The sequence below is a fragment of the Equus caballus genome, chromosome 25, assembly GCF_041296265.1.
Source record: "Equus caballus isolate H_3958 breed thoroughbred chromosome 25, TB-T2T, whole genome shotgun sequence".
Classification (NCBI taxonomy): Eukaryota; Metazoa; Chordata; class Mammalia; order Perissodactyla; family Equidae; genus Equus; species Equus caballus.
In genome coordinates, this window is record NC_091708.1 from 13,784,929 (window position 1) to 13,804,832 (window position 19,904).

A 19,904-nucleotide genomic window follows, 5' to 3' on the forward strand; every position below is an offset into this window, starting at 1 on the left:
TCTCAGGGGGGCCCGCAGACAGCCTGGCGTCGATTAACCCCCTTGCGCCCCAGTCTCCTTATCTGTGAAGTGGAGTTGACAATCCTAGGACGGCTCCTCCTGGACTGTGTAAGGGTCAGATGAGATAATGCAGGGTGAACTCAGCCAGCGTTTACTGAGCCCTTACGATGTGCCAGGCGCCGAGCTAAGGCTTTTACAGCCGTGACCTGTTTAAGAATGCACACAGCCCGCAGAGAAGGTGCCAGTGGCAGCGACCCCACGTGGGGCCCGGTAAAGATCAGCCGCCCTCGGGGCGTGAGAGCCTTGCTCCTGCAGGCGCTCGGGCCGGCCGGGCGGGCGGGGGGCGGTGCGCAGGGGGGCGGGCCGGGGGCTGGGCGGGGCGGCGCGCGGTTCCGGGATCCGGGTCCCGGGCTGCGCCGCCGCCTCCTGGCGCGCGAGCGCTGGCCACAGCGGCGGGCGCATGTGGGGGCGCGCAGCGCGGCGGCGGTGCCCGCGGGGGCTGCGGCGCGGCCGGGAGGCGCTGCTGGCGTTGCTCGCGCTGCTCGCGCTAGCCGGGCTGGGCTCGGTGCTGCGGGCGCGGCGCGGGGTCGGGGCCGGGGCCGAGCCGGGCACCCCGCGCACCCCGCGCTCCGGGCGGCGCGAGCCGGTCCTGCCGCGGCCGCCGGTGTCCGAGGCGGCTCTGGGCGCGCGGGGCGAGGCGGTGCGGCTGCAGCTGCAGGACAGTGAGCTGCGGCTGCAGGAGGAGAGCGTGCGGCTGCACCAGATCAACATCTACCTCAGCGACCGCATCTCGCTGCACCGCCGCCTGCCCGAGCGCTGGAACCCGCTGTGAGTCCGCGGCTGGCGGGAGGAGCACTGCCCGCCGAGTCCCCGGGCCTCGGTTTCTGCATCTGTGAAGTGGCGGGACGCAACTGGGGTTTCGAAATACCTGGGGATCGCGCGTCGTATTGAGTCTTTCTCGGAAGTGGGCAGTGGAAGTGTTCCTAGGGGGAAGGCGCAAGAAAGTTTTAGAAAACGAAAATAGAAAACTTTCAGCAATTGACGATTCTGTCACTACGTGGTCTCTTGGCTCCCTCTCCCTAGAGAAGGTCTGTCATTCGGCCTTGAAAAGTGTGGGGGTGGGGGCTAAGCAGACAGGTTTAAGTTGAGACCCTCTTTGAGTGCCCCTCCTGGGGCCGCAGCACCCCCGGTCCAGCTCCGCCGCTGCCCCGCTGCCTTGGGGAAGCGAAGGGCTCCGAGGCTTGGAGCCAGGCTCCATTCACCTGCCGGTATGCGCCAGGGCGGCGAAGGAAGTGGAGGGGAGGGCACGCCGCAGGTAAAGTGAAGGGTGGCTGGAAGGCCAAGTCAGAGGCCACAAGCCTCCTTCCCTGTCACTGGGAGTTGGATTCCCAAGCTTTAGGAGGAGGAAGCCAGGAAGGAGCAGCTGGTGGGAAACACTCCTTCTGGCTGTAGTCCAGCTCAACTCACTCCCGTGGATGGTGCGGCCGAGCCTGGGTGGTCAGACGCCTGACCCCTGTTGGAGCAGCTGGCTGGGCGGTTGCCCCGCTGCTTGGGTGAGAGGGGAACAAGGTGGTAGCAAGAGGACACCCTCCTGGCCTCTCCCTCCTTTCCTCCCTTGCTGGGGATCTTCCAGGTCCCCGTTTGAGCCCCCTCCTTTAAGACTGAGGAAAAGAGGGCTCAGAGAGGGGGTCCAGGGAGGAGGCAGGGGGCAGCCTGCCGTGTGCCCTAGGCACCTGCCACCCCACCCACTGTGTGTCATTCCTGCTTTACAGGTGTGGAAATAGGCTCAGAGAGGACAGGTGGCTCGCCAAGGCCCCAAGGCAGGAAGTGGCCTTGGGGGACTGTGACGCTGCTGGCCCCCTTGGCACTGTGCTGATTTTAGGGACCTGCTCAGTGGATCCTTGGCCAGAGAGAGCCTGGGTGCCTGCACGAGAGGCCTCCTCTGCCCCGTCGGCAGTCTGGATGGACTTGCGCTTTGCTGTCCTCTCTGTCTTCCGGATCTGCCCTTGCCTAGCCTCGTGCTTCTGCCTGAGGCATTTTCACTGCTCATCTTTTTGAGTAGAAATTTGTCTGTTGGGGTTGGTGCTCCCTGAGGCAAGGGCTGGGGAAGCTCTCAGGTTAGACCCAGGGTTCAAACCCAGACCAGGGGAGAGAAAACCTGGCTCTTTTGCTCCTGAGCTCTGTGATCTTGGGCAAGCTATCTAGCCTCTCTGAGTCTCAGTTTCCCTAACTGCAAAATAGGGAATGAGCAGAAATAACAGAACCTAGGAGTTAATAAAACACCTAATACCTGGGAACGTACTGTGTACTCAGATCTTATTAGTTTTTCCTCCCTTCTCTGTTGCCAACAATGTACCCAGGAGGTGGCTTTTCAGAGTCATCTGGGGATGGGTCATAAAGTTTTTCTTTTCCGGGTTCCAGCTTCCTTTATTGTCCCAGGTTGTGAAATCTCTTTGAAACACTGTGGATGACCTGTGGGGCTTATGGTGTCCCGTCTCCATGGTGACGCAGCTGCCCTGTGTCCTATCAGGATTTGCGTATAGATCCTGCTGTTGCATTGACCCTGGGAAATTAATCCAAACCCAGCGTGATAAGGAGTGTGAATGCCTCCTGCCTTTCATTCCTGCAGCAATGCCTGTTGGGTTATTCTTGCCCTCTGGAGAGAAAGGTGAGCTTGATCTGTGTCAGTCTCAGCAGGGCCAGGCCTTGAGCCATCACTTCAGTGTGGCCAGTCGGTCAGGGCCTTTCATGGAGGCTCACTCTTATTATGGTTCATACAGGGATGAGGACCTAATCAGGGTCTCGAGGTTTAGCCTGAGAAACCAGAATGGCAATTATGAGTTCACAGTCGGCGTGGGAGGACCCTAACTAATAAGCAGAGGGTGGTTAAGGTCCTTGAATGTCGCAGGAGGCAAGGCCCCAAGGGAGCATCCAGACTACCCAGAGAGGAAAAGCTGTGCCCCCAAGGAGCAGAGGTCATCTAGAGCTCCCGTCTTTTATTCCTTTGCAATATTCCTCCTCCCCTTTGTGATGGAGACAGTTATTTATCTGTTTATTTTACTTATAAAAGCAATACATGTTCACTCTAGAAATTTTAGCATATACAGAGAAGCGAAAAAGTGAAAAACAAAAATCGCCCATAAACTTACCACCCCTGGGAGAATTGCTGTTAACATTTTGCTGTGCTTGTTAACATTTCTAGACTTTTCCAGGTATAGAAATAGATTTTGAAAAATATCCATATGGGTACGTGGGCGAGAACATATTCAGACATGAGTACGTATGTGCATAGGCCCACACAGGTTTTTAACCCGTCTTTACAGTCCCGTGGATAAACCTGTTACCATAGGCAGGGAGTTGGGCACTGCCGAGGGACTGTTGGGCTTGGCTCTTCCTGGGGTCTGCAAGTCTGGCTACTGAGTCTGCCCTTCTGTGAATCTAATAATTCACAGGCCAGTGGATTGGAGCACGACTTGATTTCTTTTAGTTACAGCACTGAATCCAGGAGGAGGAGGATGACAAGGAATCCTTGCATGGCACTATAGTAAGTATAGGGTTTGCGAAACTCACAAATGTCATCTCACTGGAGCCTGGCAAGAAGAGGGGAACTTTCACTCTGAGATGGCCGCAGGCCGTAGTGGGGATCCAGAGAGCTGGGTTTGTGGCCATGGGGAACTTTGAAAACTATCGATGCCGAGGACCTTCCCCAGAACAATTAAATAGCATTTCTGTGGGTAGGGCCCAGGCTGAGGCCGGTGTGCCACTGGGGTTGAAAGCTGCTGGCTTAGAGCCTGTGGCTTTCTCACTCAGAAGATTAAGGGTGTGTGCTTTTGAGGGTGTGGAAGAATACCAGAATTAGACAAAGTAGAAGTTAATAACAGCTCCAGTGCAGTTGAAACTAATGGTGACATCACAGTCAGTTGGAAGATGTGTCACAAGTAAATGGTTGCTGATAATGTTGTACCAGTATTTGCAAAAAGTTGTAGTTTTCATAGGTCAGAGAAGCTTTGAGATAGTCACTATAATGTCATTCTCATTTGCATTCTGACAAAGTCAGTGGCAGAGAAAGGTGGAGTGACGATGCCCTCGGGCTGTGCGTTTCCACCGGCACATGTATGGGGATGCCATGCATGTGGACTTACGCTCTTCTGTGCTGTAGTGGGGCAGTTGTGAACCACTGGTCAGCAAAGTGTGTAAATAATACAGGTGTTTGCATTTCTTGAACACTTGCTCCAGTTTACCCTTACTAGTGCTATAATTGTGGATATGGATCTGAGTTCAGGAATAAGAACTTGGGTGCTGCCGTGGCAGAGTCGCAAAATACTTCTACATAGGAAATTCAGCGAAAGAAAGTGTTTGTGTCCTGCTGCAGCTGGCAGGAGGGAGTTGGTTGGGGTTTCTCTTTTTGCAGAGAGGTGGCCTGCTCGTCTCTTCTCTGATCAGCGTTATCTTTGGAAAAACGTCGCACATGGTGTGGAGATTACACTGATTTTTTTTCTTCCCCAACTAGGTTGTAAACTGTAGGATATTTTATTATTTCTTGTTAGACCCATCTTGCAGTTGTCCGAGTGGCACCCTTTCTTTGAATCAGTCCTCTAAATTTAGTCTACAGAACAGGTTCGGTTTGGGTTAGTATTTTCCTGGTACTTACTTCATTCTTTTCTTTTCCCTCATTCTGTGTGTTTATGTTTTAGGCGTGTCTCTAAATAGCGTGTTGCTCAATTTTGTGTTGTCATTAAAAAAAATCAAGACGGACAGTCTTTGACTTTCACTAGATAATCTTGTCCATTTATATTTGTTGTGCTTCCTGAAACTTTAGGATTTGATTGTGCCCTCTTATTTTATGCTTTCTATTGGTTATGCTTTTTCTGTGTATTTTTTTCGTGCTGCCTTTTGAGTTGAGGAGGTGTCCCCCTTCTCATTCCATTTTTCTGTCTCTGCTAATTTGGCAGTCACAGTCTTTTTTTCTAATCTTTAGTGGTAAATTTGAAAGTACACATCTAACTCTGCAGGGCTAAAGTAACTGTGGACCTTAGAATGCTTTAACCTTGACCGCCTTCCTGCCCAATTTATATGCCATTTTACTCCAGTGTTTGAATTTGGTCTCGCTCTTTAAACCAACACATTAGACACTTTAAAAATGCCCAGTTTGTTTGTTTGCATTTCTCCTCCAGTTTACAATTTTCTCTGCCCGTCATTCTTTCCTGAATGGTGGTCTTTGGATGTCCGAGACCTTTCTGGGTTTCTTTTCCTTCTTCCTGAAACGCATCATGTTTTAATGACTGTAGAAAAGGTTATTGTTGTAAACACTCAGTTTTATTTCTCTGACAGTGTTTTTATTTCGCTCTTGTTCTTTGAAGACAGTTTGGTTGGCTATATAATTCGAGGTTGATAGTTTGGTATTTGAAGGCAGCGTTCGTTGTCCCCCGGCTGGCACCGTTGCTGTGAGATGTCTTTGTTGTGCTGGATTTGGCTGTCATTCTTGTTTCTTTGTCACTCGTTTGAGGTCCTCTCATTTAAGTGTATTAAGCACACTTATTTTATGTTCTGTGTCTGACAACTCTAACATCTGGGTTTGTATTTTCTTGTTGCTCCTGAACTCTGAGGAATTCTTTTAACTTTTTCTGTAAGCTGAGCTGTGCATTTAAAAGATTTTTCTTTTAAGTATTTTATTGAGAAGGTTTTGGGTGTCCTATACCCAAAAACGTCCCTAGACGTTTTTGTCTTCCATATGGCCAGAAGTGGAAGTCCTGTATTCACTTAAAAAAATAAAATGCTTGTTTTCTCCATTAGTCAGAAGTCTTTGGGCTGTGATAGAAGACGCAATGTAAACTGACTTAGATATACTAGAGAATATATTGACATCTGTCACAGAAGAGTCAGGATTAGAACTGGGTTCAGGTTTCCTGGACTCTGGGTTCAGGGACTCAACTGGTGTCCTCAGGAAAGTGTTGATCAGTCTGGCCTGGGGGATGGGACCTTCCCGGCGGGGCATGTGTACGTGTGTGTGCACATGTGCATATATGTGTGTGGGGGGGTGAGTGTGTTTAGCCCTGCAGGAAGCACACAGACTGAGAATTGAGGCAATCCGGTTCTTGAAAGAGAAATCAAAGTGCCCTCAGGTGAAGAGAGGAGATAAGGATCGTGAGGCAGGTGAAGCAGACCGATGCACGTGATGGCCTCCCTGGCCTGTTCTGCAAAGGAGGTGAGTCTTCATTCTTTTACAGACATTTATGTGATAACCTAGATATAAAGGTACAAGAAGCTCAGGAGGCGTTTACTGCACCCAGTCATTCCCGTACGTCTAATACGTAGACCTGCCTGGTGCTCGTGGAGGTGATGGTGGCCCCACCTGCTGTAGGTTAAGTCATGTGTGTAACCTGCTCGGCACACTGCCTGCCCATCAGTAGTGAGCGCTCAGCAAAGGTCCCTGCTGTGACCAGGTGCAGTGTGGGCGTGCCGAAATACAGACAAGCACAAGCAGCCCCCGGCCTCACGAAGCACCTGGGTTATGCCAGAAGCTTAAGGAAAGGACGGCTTACTGTGGCGCAGCAGTGAAGGTAGCTGGGAGCCCCCTGTTGTCCCCCAGGCAAAGGTGGACTGCTGAAGCGGTGCCCTGCGGTCCTTGTCTGCTTGAGGGATGCACAGCCTTTTCTCAGTCAGGAGAAGGGTCAAGTATTTTTCCTGGAAGCAAACTGAGAGACATTCCAGAAGGATGCACTGAACTTCATGAAAGAGGATGCCTTTAAGGGAAGTTTAAAAGAAAGAGAGAGAAACTACGCTAGGCCGAGAAAAAAAGGAGAGGGTAGACTATTAAATTATTGCTCCATGAAGGCTTTTGCTACAGGGAGCAAAGAAGTTTGACCCAGCTTTTAAAAAATAATCTTTCTTTGTGATTATAAAAATGATGCATGTTCATCGTAGAACAATTTTAGAATGCAGAAAAATATGAAGAGCTAAATAACAATCAGTGCTCTCTCCTTGCTCAGAAACAGCCGTTGTTAACATTTTTGGCATATTTCTTTCTATTCTTTATTGTTTATGTGTGAGTGTGTGCGCACACTCGTTTCTGGAATTGGCATAATACTGTCCATAGATTTGTCACGTACTGTCACTTCTGCTGCTTTTTGATTTAACATTAGAGTGTGACCATTCTCCATCATCATTAAAGAGCCTCTGAAAATGTGGTTTCGGATGGCCGTGTAGCATTTCCTTGTGCGGCTGTGCTGCACTTCAGCTGTTTCTTCTTGGACATTGAGATTGTTTGCAGGGGTTTTTTTGCTGTGATAAATAGTGTTACAAGGAAAAATTTTTATAGCAAGCCTCCTTCAGGGTATCTGGTTATTTTCTTAGGTGAGAAATTCTGAGATACATAGATGTGAGATCAAAGAGAGGAGGAAGTTTTTGACACTCCGAGTATGTATTGCCAAACCGGTACCCGGTGTTCTTGTGATTTAAGGCGACACAAACGGCTCACCTAGATGTTCTAGAATGTGGCCTCGGGCTTTTGGTTCTCACAGAGCAGTGAAAACACAAACAAAACACCGAGGAGGGACTGACTGATGATCCTGATGCTACTCGGGCGAGCAGAACTTTCCCCACCCTGCTGCTTATTCTCATCTTGAGAAGAGATAAATTTTAATCCAAAACAGTAGGGGTGTCATTTCAGACGAAAAGACAGTTCTTTAAATTGACTAAACTTCATTTTTGAAAACCTCACTTCACTGTCCTTATTTCCACTCATTTCTCTTTGTACCTGTGAACGTTCAAAACTAAACTTGAGCTTTACGTTTTTTTTAAAGATAAAATCTTTATCTTTAGCCTTCACAAAAACACTTTTTTTCATGTCGTATGAGCAATGAATTCTTTCTGATGCCTCCGTTGGACTGCAATAGCTTTTCTATGCATGCCGTCTAGTGCTCAGAGGCTTGTATTTTCACACGTGTGTATGTGTTTTCCACTCGCTATAACCTGTGTTTAGAGGAGGCAGCTGCTTTGGTGGAAGTGGGAAAGAATGAGGTCGGAGGGGCCTTTGTTGGGGCCACGGAGATCGAGACGCACGTTTACAGGTCAGGATCAGCGTGGTGTGTGAGGGCACCCTTTGCATCATCAACATTTTTTTCTTCTTTTTGTATTAAACTTTTAATTTTGAAAAATTCAAACCTAGGGAATATTTACAAGAAAGCGTAACCAGCTCCTATATATCCATCATCTAGATCAACTCATTATTTTGCCCCATGTACTTAATATTTCTCTTTCTGTGTGCACGCTATAGTATTATACACATTTGACAGTAAGTTACAGATAGTAATCCTTTATCCTGTGTCACTTCAGCGTCTGTTTTCTGAGAATAAGGACGTTCTCTCAGGTACCATGATGTAGTTAGCAAATTCACGAGACTTGTGCAGTGTTGGATTTTCCCACTGTCCCGGCTTTTAGAGCCCTTTTTCCTTCCTGAGCGGGCGTCTGATGGAGAATCAATCTGACTGCCATTGTCCTGCCTCTTCTGTCTCCCTCAGTCTGAGAGGCCCCTCAGCCTTTCGCTGTCTCAGGACGTCGATGTTTTCGAGAGCGCAGCCCTAGTGGATTATAGACCATCTCGCGGTTTGGGCCTGTCTGAGAGTTTCCTTGTGATTTATTTCAGCACATCTATGACTACAAAACTTAGTGACCTAAAACCACAGTCCGCGTTTGTGACCTCCCATGATGGCTGTGGGTGAGGAGTTCGGGAGTGGCTCGCTGGGTGGTTCCGGCTTGGGATCTCTCCTGAGATCTCAGTCAAAGTGCGCCCAGGGCTTTCCTCATCTCACGGCTTGGGGCTGGGGGATCTGCTCTCAAGATGGCTGTCCCCTGCTGGGAAGTTTGTGCGGCTGGCTGGCGAGCCCTCAGTCCCTCCTGACGTAGACTGTGGGATACCTGTGTGTTCTCGCCACGTGGCGTCTGGTTTTCCCAGAATGGACAGTCCACGGGAGGGAACAAAGAGGAACCCTCTCTGTCTCATGACCTGGTCTTGGAAGTCACATACTGTCACGTACCTTTCGCTGTCTCAGGACGTTGATGTTTTCGAGAGTGCAGGCCTAGTGGATTATAGACCGTCTCGCGGTTTGGGCCTGTCTAAGAGTTTCTTCTGTTGCTTTCTGACCTGTGTGTGGTTTAAAAATATACCTGCAAGTTCTTTGATCTCCTTCCCTTCCAAAGATGGAGCCCAATTCTCCTCCCTTGAGTGTGGGCCGAGCACGGTGGTGAGTGTCGAGCACAGTGCTAAGTGACTCCTTCCGCGAATTGGAAGCCCATGGTGTCCAAGGATTCAGGTGCCGTTGGCTGCGGCGGGTGGGTGCCCTGTCGCTTCAGGACGCCAGAGCTGCCATGCTTCCAGCCTCGGCTGACTTTTGCTCCAGTGCTCAGAGCTGGGCCTTCAGACACAGCAGGGGTGAGAATGTAACAGTGGCTGAGGAGAGCCAGCCCCTGTCTGAGAGTCTCAGATAAGCCTGTTCCTGTGGACAAGCCACCCCGGTGACCGCAGAGGCTGGGCCACTGCCAGAGAGCCTCAGAGCTCCCTGCAGAACCTGACCTGGCATTTGGGAAGAAGGCCCTGGAGCTCGCTGGAAGACCCTGAGAGGGAGGAGGGGAGAAATCACCCACGTCATGGTGGAGGGAGGAGCTGGGGAGGTGTGACGTTACCCCAGGCCTCTGAGCCTTGTCTTTCAGATGAGAACAGTAAATAGTAACATGGGAGGTGGTTTTGAGAGTTAAAGGACTACATTTAATCGATTCTAAGGCATGTGTTTTGTTTTACACTTTAAACATTTCTGAAATTAGGATGTGTCGTAAAATGAGTCCATCCTATAGTTATGGCAGTTGTCTTTCTTATTGATTCATGAAAGAATGGTGTGTCTTCTAACCATTGGCTTCTTAACTTTCATGAAATATTGTAGACTGGAGAGATGGTGGCAGTAAGGAATTGCTAATTTTTTAAGGTGTTACAGTGACACTGTGTTTATTATAAAAAAGAATCCTTATCTCTTAGAGAAACATATAAAAATATTTATGGATGCAGCAATATGCTGGATTTTGCTTAAAAATGATGTGGGGTTGGATGGTAACTAGACTTTGGAAGTGATCACTTTGTCGTGTATACAGTTGAAACTTATATACACCTGAAACTTATATAATGTTATATGCCAATTTTCTGTCAATAATATATAAATAAAATAAAGACTTTTATATAAAAGGAAAAAAAATCTGCGATGAGGGGAGTGGGCGAGCACCTAGATGAATCAGGATTGACTGTGCATTGAGAATTTTGAAGTCAGGCAAAAGGTACATAGGAGTTTCTTATGGTATTCTCCCTACTTTTCGTATGTTTGAAACTTTTCATAATAAAATAAAAGGAAAAAAAACACAAAGAAATAAGTTGCGTACACAAAGGGCTCTTCCTTGGCTTTTTGTGGGACTGGGTGCCTCATTATTCAGGTCTCATCCTAAATATCACCTCCTCCGAGAGGCCCTCCCTGATTACCTGTGGTTGTTCCCCTTCCTACTGCCCTCACTAGTTGCTATTTCATGCCCTCCTTTTCTCCATGGCACCCTCACTTTCTGAAATTATTGCTGTGTTTACTTACTTGATCGTTGTCCCCTGAATGTAAGCTCTGTGGGAGCAGAGGCTTTGCCTGTCTGGCACATGGTAGGTGATCAGGAAACGTTTGGTGACTGACTGATGCAGGGCCCGCTGGTACGGTGCCGGGCGCGTGGCAGACAGTCAGCAGACGTTAGTCCCCCTCCTCCTGCCTGTCTCTCACTCTTTGGGCTGCCCTCGACTGTCCGTAAGGCCACCTGGCAGCCCGGCAGCCCTCCAGCATTTGTCCCCTTGTCGCGTTGCCAGCCTGGCATTCAAGCCCTGGTCCTTCTGTGTTACTCTTGGGTTTCTGTTCCTCACCTACCCTGCTGTCAGCTGTTTCCTGCTGATGACGTCCAGGCACTGCCCAGTCCCTGGGATGACACTGGGAGTTTGTCACCCATCACTCTGAGGAGAGGATTTTCTGTCAGCCAGGGAACCCTCCCTGCAAAGTAACAGAAAACCCCCGTAAACAAAGGGGGAGCCTGTTGGTTCCTGTCACTGCCAGTCAAGGCCCAAAGACAGGTGGGCTCAGCCCCGCCCCACGAGGCTGCCACAGAATGGAGCGGGTGGCGTGGTACTGGGAGGCAGCCGGCATCCCCTGCAGAAGACCTGTTCGTACTCCTTCCCGGAACATTCGTGTGTCCTAGCCACGGTCCTAGTCCAGCGTTCAGCCCACCGCCTTTGTGGAGTGTAGGTGCTGCTGGGGTGAAGCGTCGGGAAGATGCTGGGGGAGGGCAGGCGAGACTCGAGTGGCGCGTGAGGAGCGAGTGCTGTGAGGGGCTCGGGCTGCAGTGGAGGCGTGGGCGCGGTGCCAGAGCAGCGTGGGGGGCGAGCAGCTGCCCCGGACGGGGGTCCCAGGGCCTTCCGGCGGGGGGGACGGGCTTGAGTTGTTCTTGAAAGAGAGTCTGCCAAGTAGAGCGGGGAGAAAAGGGCCTTCTGGGAAAGGGCAAGGACACGTCTTTCCTTCTGGGCAAGGGCAAGTCTGAGCAAAGGGCTGGCGGGGGAGAGGCGGGAGTGCACAGGTGGGAGAGCCCTTGGGAGGGAGAAGGCCAGTCTCTCTCTCGTTCTGCTCAGCTTGTCTGTTGCTCAAATCTGGAAATTGCTTTAAAGCTTAAAAACAGTTTCCCACCATTCAGGCTTCTTGGGTGTCGTGGTCAGAACCTTTCTTAGAATCTGCTGGGGCTCCTGGTGGAGCACCGGGGCTCTGGAAGATCGAGGCAGATTATTTCCCATTCCCCAGGGGAGGCCTCGAGACTGTGACCCGTGTCCCCGTCGTCACTCCATCGCCAGCACCAACCTTCGCCTGGTACGCACGGTCAACCGTGGGGTCGCAATTCCTGAACTTGTGTTGTATTTGCAGGTGCAAAAAGAAGACATACGATTATGAACGTTTGCCCACGACGTCTGTCGTCATAGCGTTTTACAATGAAGCCTGGTCAACCCTCCTTCGGACAGTTTACAGCGTCCTCGAGACGTCCCCAGACATCCTGCTAGAAGAAGTTATCCTTGTAGATGACTACAGCGATAGAGGTAAGGCCCCTGGGCACTCTTGGAGGAGCTGACTTCCGTGGCAGCCCCTGGGAGGTGAGACTGAGACATGAGGGATGCAGAATAGGCCCGGTAAGGACAGGCCTCCTGTGCCCCTGAGCCCGGCCCCTGCCCTCGGGGAGCTCAGAGCCTGGACAGGGACACGGGTGTGATGACAGAGGGCTCCACCCATGGTGCTACGGGAGACAGAAGAGAGGGACCCGCTCTGCTGGGGGGCTCAGGGGTGGTGGTTGACCTGAGTCTTGGAGGCTGGTTCGTTTGCAGGCAGCAGAGGTGGAGGGAGGGCCTTTCAAGTGCAGGGCACAGAGTGCGGAAAGGCCTGGGGGGCAGTGCTGTGTGGGGTGTGTAGGATGTGCAAGAGGTTCAGGAAGGATGGAGGGCCAGCTGCTTCCGGGATACAGGAGAGGGGAGGAGAGGCAGGGGACGTGGAGGCTGAGGGCTGGGACCCTGTCCCAAGGGCAGGGAGAGGCAGGGCAGCGTTTTAAGCAGGAGAGCAGTTTTGCCCTTTGGAGGGGGGCGTCCCTTGGCTAGAATGTGGAGAATGGTGTGCCGGGGAGCTGGGTGGGGAGGCCAGGGGGCTTTTGAGGTGGCCCAGGTGAGAGATGGAGGCTTGGAGTTAGGCGGGGCTGAGGGGAGGGGAGGAGTGGTGGGAGGAGCGATGTTCGAGGGGCGGGTCCATGGGACACACTGGCTGAGGCTGGGTAGGACTCGCGGGTTTCTGGCTTGGGTCTGTGGTGGATGGTGGTGCCCATTCCCCAAGCTGGAAAAGCTGCCCAGGGCAGGAGGGACAGGTCTGGGAGAGGAAGGGGGGCATTCACCTTTCACATGTTGACTTGAGATCACAGAGGGGCAGCCCAGGGGCCAGCCCCGTGGCACAGTGGTTGAGTTTCGCATGCTCCACTTTGGCTGTCTGGGTTCGCGGGTTCAGATCCTGGGTGGGGACCTATAGCACTCATCAGCTATGCTGTGGCAGCGACCCACATATAAAGTGGAGGAAGTTGGCACAGATGTTAGCTCAGGGCTAATCTTCCTTGGCAAAAAGAAAAAAAAGGACAGCCCAGATGGGAGAAGAACTGCAGCCAGGAAGTGGTGTTCCACTGAGAGGGTGGTCAGCATCCCTAGAGGCTGACAGTGACCTGGGATCCAGCAATTCATGTGCCCCCCCCAGGCCTGGCCCTTCATGAGTCAGTGAACATTTCTCGAGTTTCTGCTGTGTGTTCCAGGCACTGTTTAGGCACTGAGGGTTCCCTGTGAAACACTGCAGGACAAGCCGTCTCATAAAACTCGTGTTCCAGTGAGGTGGCTGGAGACGGTCAGCAAACAAGCAAAGAATGTGACGTGACGTCACGTAATACAACGCAAGGCAATATAACAGAGCGAAGCATCGTATAATACAGCAAAGGTGGAAAGTGCTATGAAAGGAAATTGGGAGCAGGAGGACGCGTGGACCTTGGGGACAGGGCCTGCTCTAGCTGGTGGGGGTCGGGAAGGCCTCTGAGGAAGTGGCCTTCAGGCTGAAAGCTAGAACGTGGAGGAGGCAGTAGGTGCAGAAGCTGGAAGGAGCGGCGGCTCCCAGGGCAGACCGCGGCGGTGGGAAGGTGAGCTGGAGATGTGGGCCGGAGGGCGGAGGGGCCGGATCAGGCCGCCAGGAGCCACCATGAGGATTTAAGCTTAACTGTGGCCACCCAGAGCCCTCTGGGGGCTGTCAGGGCAGCAGAACATCTGCTGGGTGTTGGGAGCTCTCTGCGCCGCGTGTGGAGCGTGGCTGGTGGCGGGGAGGCAGGGCAAGTGTGGAAGTGGGGTGCAGGGGCACAGGGGACTTGGCTGGCTGAGGGTGGCAGAGTGGCTGGGGTAGAAGTCAGTCAGTAAACCTTAGACAGCTAGCTGAAGCTAGGGCGGCTCCGCTTAACTGAGGGCAAAGGTCAAGGCCGTCCATCACAACGGGTATTGCTGCGGGCTCAGTGGCTAGAGCCTGTTTCAACCCAAATTACCATCCCTGGGCCACCCAGGAGGGGAGCAGCTGCTGCTTAGCAGGCGTCTGCTGCTTCAGGCTCCCAGCCTGATCTGTCTGACTTCAAATCCTGGTGCTCTTGTCCTAATTGGTGGGTATGTTTGGCTGTTCTCACAGATCAGAATAACAGTGATTCCCTCAGGATAGAAATGGCCTTCTCTCACGTCACAGATGTGGTGGGCTGGTCTCGGGCAGGCACGGCGCCAGCTCCTTGGCCTGTCTACACCGCCTCCAGGGTGTCATGCCCCAGGCTGCTGCTTCGCCTCCTGCTCGCTCCTGTCAGCAGAGGAGTGTCCAGGGGCTGGGGAGCCACCCTTGGAAGTTGCCTTCACGTCCCATTGAGCAGAACAGGGTCATCTGGCCACACCTACCTGCAAGGGGGCTGGGAAATGTAGTCCGTGTCGTAGGTGGCCATGTGCTCAGCTGAAAATCCCGGGAGAGTGAGTTTGAGGGGACAGTTAACATTCTCCGTGACAGCGGGCGAGCCAGGCTGGGGTTTGAGGCCGAGTGTAGCCAGCTAGGCCCTGAGTTCTGGGGTGAGGGCACCTGGGTCTGAGGTGAGCTTTACGGTGAACCCTTCATGGCACCCTGGGTGGATCTCTCGTCTCCTCTGAGCCTCCGTGTCTCCCCTGTGAGCGGGTTTGTCCACCGTCTCAGAGTTGTGAGGAATAAATGAGATCTCATACAGGACGGAGCCTCACGTGGCCGCAGCGCGTCCTAGACTCTCATCTCCGTTCCCTTTTGTCCTCCCCTCCCAGGGCACTGTAAGTCTGTGTAGACGCTGGACCCCTGTCACACTGCGGGCTCGAATCCCAGCTCCAACACCTGGAAGCTACACAGCCTTGGGCAGAGCTTGGCCGGTTTCGACCTTGGCTTCAGCCCTGGTCAGATGGGATAGTGATGGTTCCCACCTCATAGGGTCGTTGGGAGGATTAAGTGAGATCGAGGCCACGAAAGCTCGGCAGTGCCTCGTGTTTGTTGAATGACAACTTCCATCTTTATGAAATATCTAAACTGTAAAGTGCGGGAACATTTCAGAAATGTATTTATTCAGAAGCAAGTATCAGATCAGTTCTTTTCTCCTTGTGGGGTTCAGTGGCTCCTCGGCAGGCAGGAATACAGTAGGATCCCTTCCAGCCCGGCTCAATTCTCGAGAATGAGATGCGTGGTGGGGCCAGGCCTCCCCGCATCGTGGTGACTGGTAAAGCGGGCGGGTCCCCATCCCCCTGTGGTGGAGGTGAGTCCTGCGCTGCCCCCTCCTCCCACCCTCTCTGCCGTGTCCCTGAGCTCGTGAAGGGGTCAGCCCCTCCCAGGGGGCGGGAAGAGTCCAGGCAGATGGAAAATTAACACCCAGCAGATCCGGACAAGTGCAGGGGGGGCTCCGTGCTCCCTGGGCGCTGCTGCTGATGAGCTTTGCTTGGGAAGTCGCCTCCTTTAGTCCTGCCATCAGCTTATTTGCAATTATATTTAGGATTGGAAAAAAATCAACCGAGTTTTTTGTGTGTGTGTGTTGAGGATATTTAGGGAAACATTTTCACAAACTGAAGCAACCTAGAACATTTTACAAAATTTCCCCTTTCACTGAAGATGGAGGAATTCGAGACAAAGCCCACATTGATGTGGGGACTCTCTCGTTCTTTATTTTGCCTGAGGGGTTCCCACCCCCCTCCACCTGACCCCTGGAGGCCTCCAGTCCCGGAGCCTATGTGTGGAGTCAGGAGTCCTGGGCCAGCCCTAGCTGTGGGCACGGCCTTTCAACTCTTACGGCCTCATTTCCTCTTCTGCAAAATGGGATAAGCGCGTCCTCCTGGTGGGTTTTGGATTTGTTTAACGAGGATAAGAAGTTGCACAAGCGAGCTCTGGGAGGCAGTGGTAAGCCTGCAGACTCAGCCCGAGTGCCTGGTTCACGTCATGGCCCTCAGCTCCCTTGCTCTGGGACCTTGACCTTGCCAGGTGACTTCGCCTCTCTGGCCTCAGTGTTCTCATCTGTAACGTGGACACATTGGTGGTACCTGCCTCACAGGATTGTTAGGACTCACGTGAGTTGAGTATAAATCACTTGGACAGTAGTGAGCACATTCCCTCTACTGTTAGCTACTGTTATTATTACTACTCTCACTATGTAACTGAAAGGTGCTCCCGAGAGAAGTTACATGAACATAATTATAAATAAAATTTATATTAACATAATTCCATATGAATGGAACATTTATAATCAAGTTTTACATAATTAACATAAATTAAAGAAATTTATATTAACACAATTTTTCCTAAAAAGTGTGATTGAACGGTTCTTGTGCTTTTTATTTTTAAATGTTCACAAGTCAAGGCATAAAGTATGTTTTTGGTAACAGCTTTATTGAGATATATAAAGATGAGGGGCCGGTCCTGTGGCCGAGTGGTTAAGTTTGCGTGCTCCCCTTCAGCGGCCCAGGGTTTCACTGGTTCAGATCCCGGGCGCGGACCTGTTGCTTCTCATCAGGCCATGCTGAGGCGGCGTCCCACATGGCAGAGCTAGAAGGGCCTATGACTAGGATATACAGCTGTGTACTGGCAGGCTTTGGGGAGAAGAAAAAAGAAAAAGAAGATTGGCAACAGGTGTTAGCTCAGATGCCAGTCTTTAAAAAAGAAAGATGAATAGATCTTCACTGAACTTTTGTATATATGCACATGCATACAGTTCACTGTGCGTGCGTTTGGATGGGGAGCATTTGGTGGTTCTGGACGGCCTCCGCCCTGGCCTCCCCCGGCCTTCGAGCAGCATCCAGCCTTGGTTCTGGGTGAGGTGAGGACATCCCGGGTGCAGAGCAAAGGAGGCTCGTGTCTGTTTGGTCTTCTCTTCGGGACAGGGAGGCCCTGGAAGGGATATGTGGCAGTGACCTGGTCCCCCTTGCCTCCCCAGAGCACCTGAAGGAGCGCCTGGCCAGTGAGCTGTCCCGGCTGCCCAAGGTGCGCCTGATCCGCGCCAACAAGAGGGAGGGCCTGGTGCGCGCCCGGCTGCTGGGGGCTTCCGCGGCGAAGGGCGACGTGCTGACCTTCCTGGACTGCCACTGCGAGTGCCACGAGGGGTGGCTGGAGCCGCTGCTGCAGAGGTGAGGGAGCCGAGGGTGTGGGCAGCGTCCCGACATTGCACAGAAGCAGAAGGAAACTGCTCACCCTGGTGTGAGAGGCGCGCGCCTGGGCTCAGCTGCTCCTCCGGCAAGTGCCCTGTCTCCCGCATGGTGACAGTCCCTGCCTCACTGTGGAGGCCGTTAGACGATTCAGGGCACGGACAGTGCGGAGAACACGCCAGCACCTAGGAGGCCCGAGATGAGTGCTTTTGTTATTACTTAGCACACGTTATAGAAAACTTAGAAAGGATGATCAACCAAGGAAGAAAGTGTCAGTCATATGGAATGCCACTCCTAGAGAGTATATGTTTGGTGTATTTCCTTCAAGCAGGGCTGACTCATCCATTCCACCAGCACCTACAACGCCTCGTGCCCATGAAACTTGAAGGGACTCATAAAATGTTATGTTAATTTCTCTTACAATCAGAAGGAAGAAAATGAACTTCATAATAGTAACTATTTAACAATGACTCTGGCCTGGATTGTGTTTGTCTTTGTGCCAGTATAATCAGAAGATATAGTTTCTAATATATATATTTTTTTGTGGAGTCATGAGAAGTCATAATGCAGCCCTCTCTTCGAGGCCACGTCCCCTGCTGTCCCACGGCCTCTCACACCAACCCTCCCAACCTGCCCCAACCACCGACTTCTGTCCTCTTCCCCTCCCTCTCTCTGCTGTTCTCCTGGTTCGGTGTCAAGCCGGCAAGCGCTGGGCTGGCCAGCCTGGAGCTTCTCCGGGTGGGAGGGGAAGGGCTTGCGGGGGGGACGGGTCTCTGTTTGGCTGGGAGATCAGGGTCTCTGCAGCTGGCAGACCACTTCCCCACACCCTCTCGCACTTTGGTTGCCGGGGTCTATCTGGAAGAGCTGGGGACGCACTCACCTCCCTTCCTGGGTGAGGCCAAGCTGTCCCAGGTCCTTGTCCCCTGTCAGTGCCATCGCTGCTTCTTTCTCCTCCTCAGCTCTAACGAGCTTCTCACCAGCAAGTACTCAGAGTTCTGCAGGCTTGTGATGGGGTCTGAGATTATTTAGAACGTGCTCACAGCCCAGTGCTCCCTCTGGAACCTGGACCAGTGGGTTTGCCCTTCATTCCTTCCCCCACTGGGCATGCACATGGCCACCTCTAGGCTAATGCCACCTAGAATTCCACTCCAGCCCACCCTTTGGGGAGAGCAAGGTAGCCCTCCCCTCCCATAGACAAGTCTTTGCTCCATAGACAAGTCCTTGCTCCATGCCTGTAGACAGATGGAGTCTCTGCCCTGGTTGCCCCCAAACATCTGGGGAACTTTTAAACGTACTGACCCCTGGTCCCACAGAAGATCATTTGGATCTGAATCTCTGGGGGTGGGGCCTGGGCTCCTGGAGTTTCAAAAGCTCCCAAGGGACTTAGGTGTGCCCCAGAGTTGGGACACCCTGGAGTCCAGACTGTCCCTTAGGTGGTCCCAACCAGGAGCAGTAACCCCTCACCCCCAGGGCCTTGTGGAAATGGAAGATGCTCTTGATTGCCATGTCACACAGGTCGCACTCCTGGCGTTCTGTGAGCCGGGCCCCAGGGGTACCACAACTCCTGCAGCCAGCCGTTCGGCCCTGCACAGCAAAGAGTGGGGCTGCCCCAGATGCCAGTAGCGCCCCCATGGGGCACGCTGATTCTGAGCCCTGTACTCCTGCGTGAGCTCCTCCCCATTTTCCCTTCCTTGTAAAAATTAGGCTACCCGCGGTTGCAGCCAGCTTGATTGCAAGTCACAAGTTCCTGGGGTCTCTGCCAGCGGCCGTGCAGCATCTGGAAGCTGCCCAGCAGGTGTGCTGTTGGCCCTCTCCACCCTTTTAGTAATGCCCTCAATTCATTGAAAGAATGGGGTGTGGGGGATACCCCGTCTGCAGCTTCCTCAGTTTAGTGACCTCGCAGGTTCAGTCTGTCCTGAGCGGTGCAGTCTCCCCTGGGATTGTCCTTTGACCTCAGCGTGGTGTTGATAATGCCCCTCTCACTTTCTTGTGTTGTTGTAAGGACAGTTGGAGCTCAAGTGTGGTTGACCTCTGTTTCTTCACACCATTATTCTGTGTGACTGTAAGGATTTTTTGGTCTAAAATCACAGATAAAAGCCCCCAAAATGTAACCCAGAGAAATCCATTGTTCATATGTGGTCCAGTTCATCCTTCTTTCCTGGCGTGCTGTCACATGCCAGAAAACATGCTCTGGAAGCGTGCTGAAGGACGATTGGCTTGCGGTCCTGTTTGTGGAGAAAGGAGCTGACGCACACGCACAGGCTGGTGCCTATAGCAGGAAGCAGGAGTGTTGGCACCGTGTGTGGTATTCACCAGAGTAAAGACTCAAAGGAAAGAATGGCAGTAGTTGCAGGTTCTCTGCAGCCGCCTTACAAACATTCCCTCGGGGAGTCCTCAACTTGATCCTGTGAGTAAATGATATTGTTCCAGCGTTACCCGTGAGGCAGCAGGCTCTGAGAGGTTAGGTCACTCAGCTGATGTCACACAGCGAACAAGGGCTGGATTAGAGTTTCTATTCTAACTCCAAAGCTGACCCTTTGGTGCGCGTGCATCTCTGTTCATAGGGAGATCATTACTTCTTGACTTGAAGATGTTTCATCGTGATTAAATGAAGAAA

General features: G+C 52.1%; 1 protein-coding gene across 1 annotated transcript in view; it reads left to right on the forward strand.

Moving 5' to 3' along the window:
* The first annotated feature begins 403 nt into the window (after positions 1-403).
* The window catches only part of GALNT12 (polypeptide N-acetylgalactosaminyltransferase 12), a 36,524-nt gene continuing 17,023 nt past the window's right edge, over positions 404-19,904 (forward strand). The window contains exons 1-3 of the mRNA XM_023629737.2: positions 404-828; positions 11,979-12,148; positions 17,080-17,269. Of these exons, the coding sequence (XP_023485505.1) occupies positions 461-828; positions 11,979-12,148; positions 17,080-17,269 (728 nt within the window). The 5' untranslated portion in view covers positions 404-460. The remainder of the gene's footprint in view (positions 829-11,978; positions 12,149-17,079; positions 17,270-19,904) is intronic.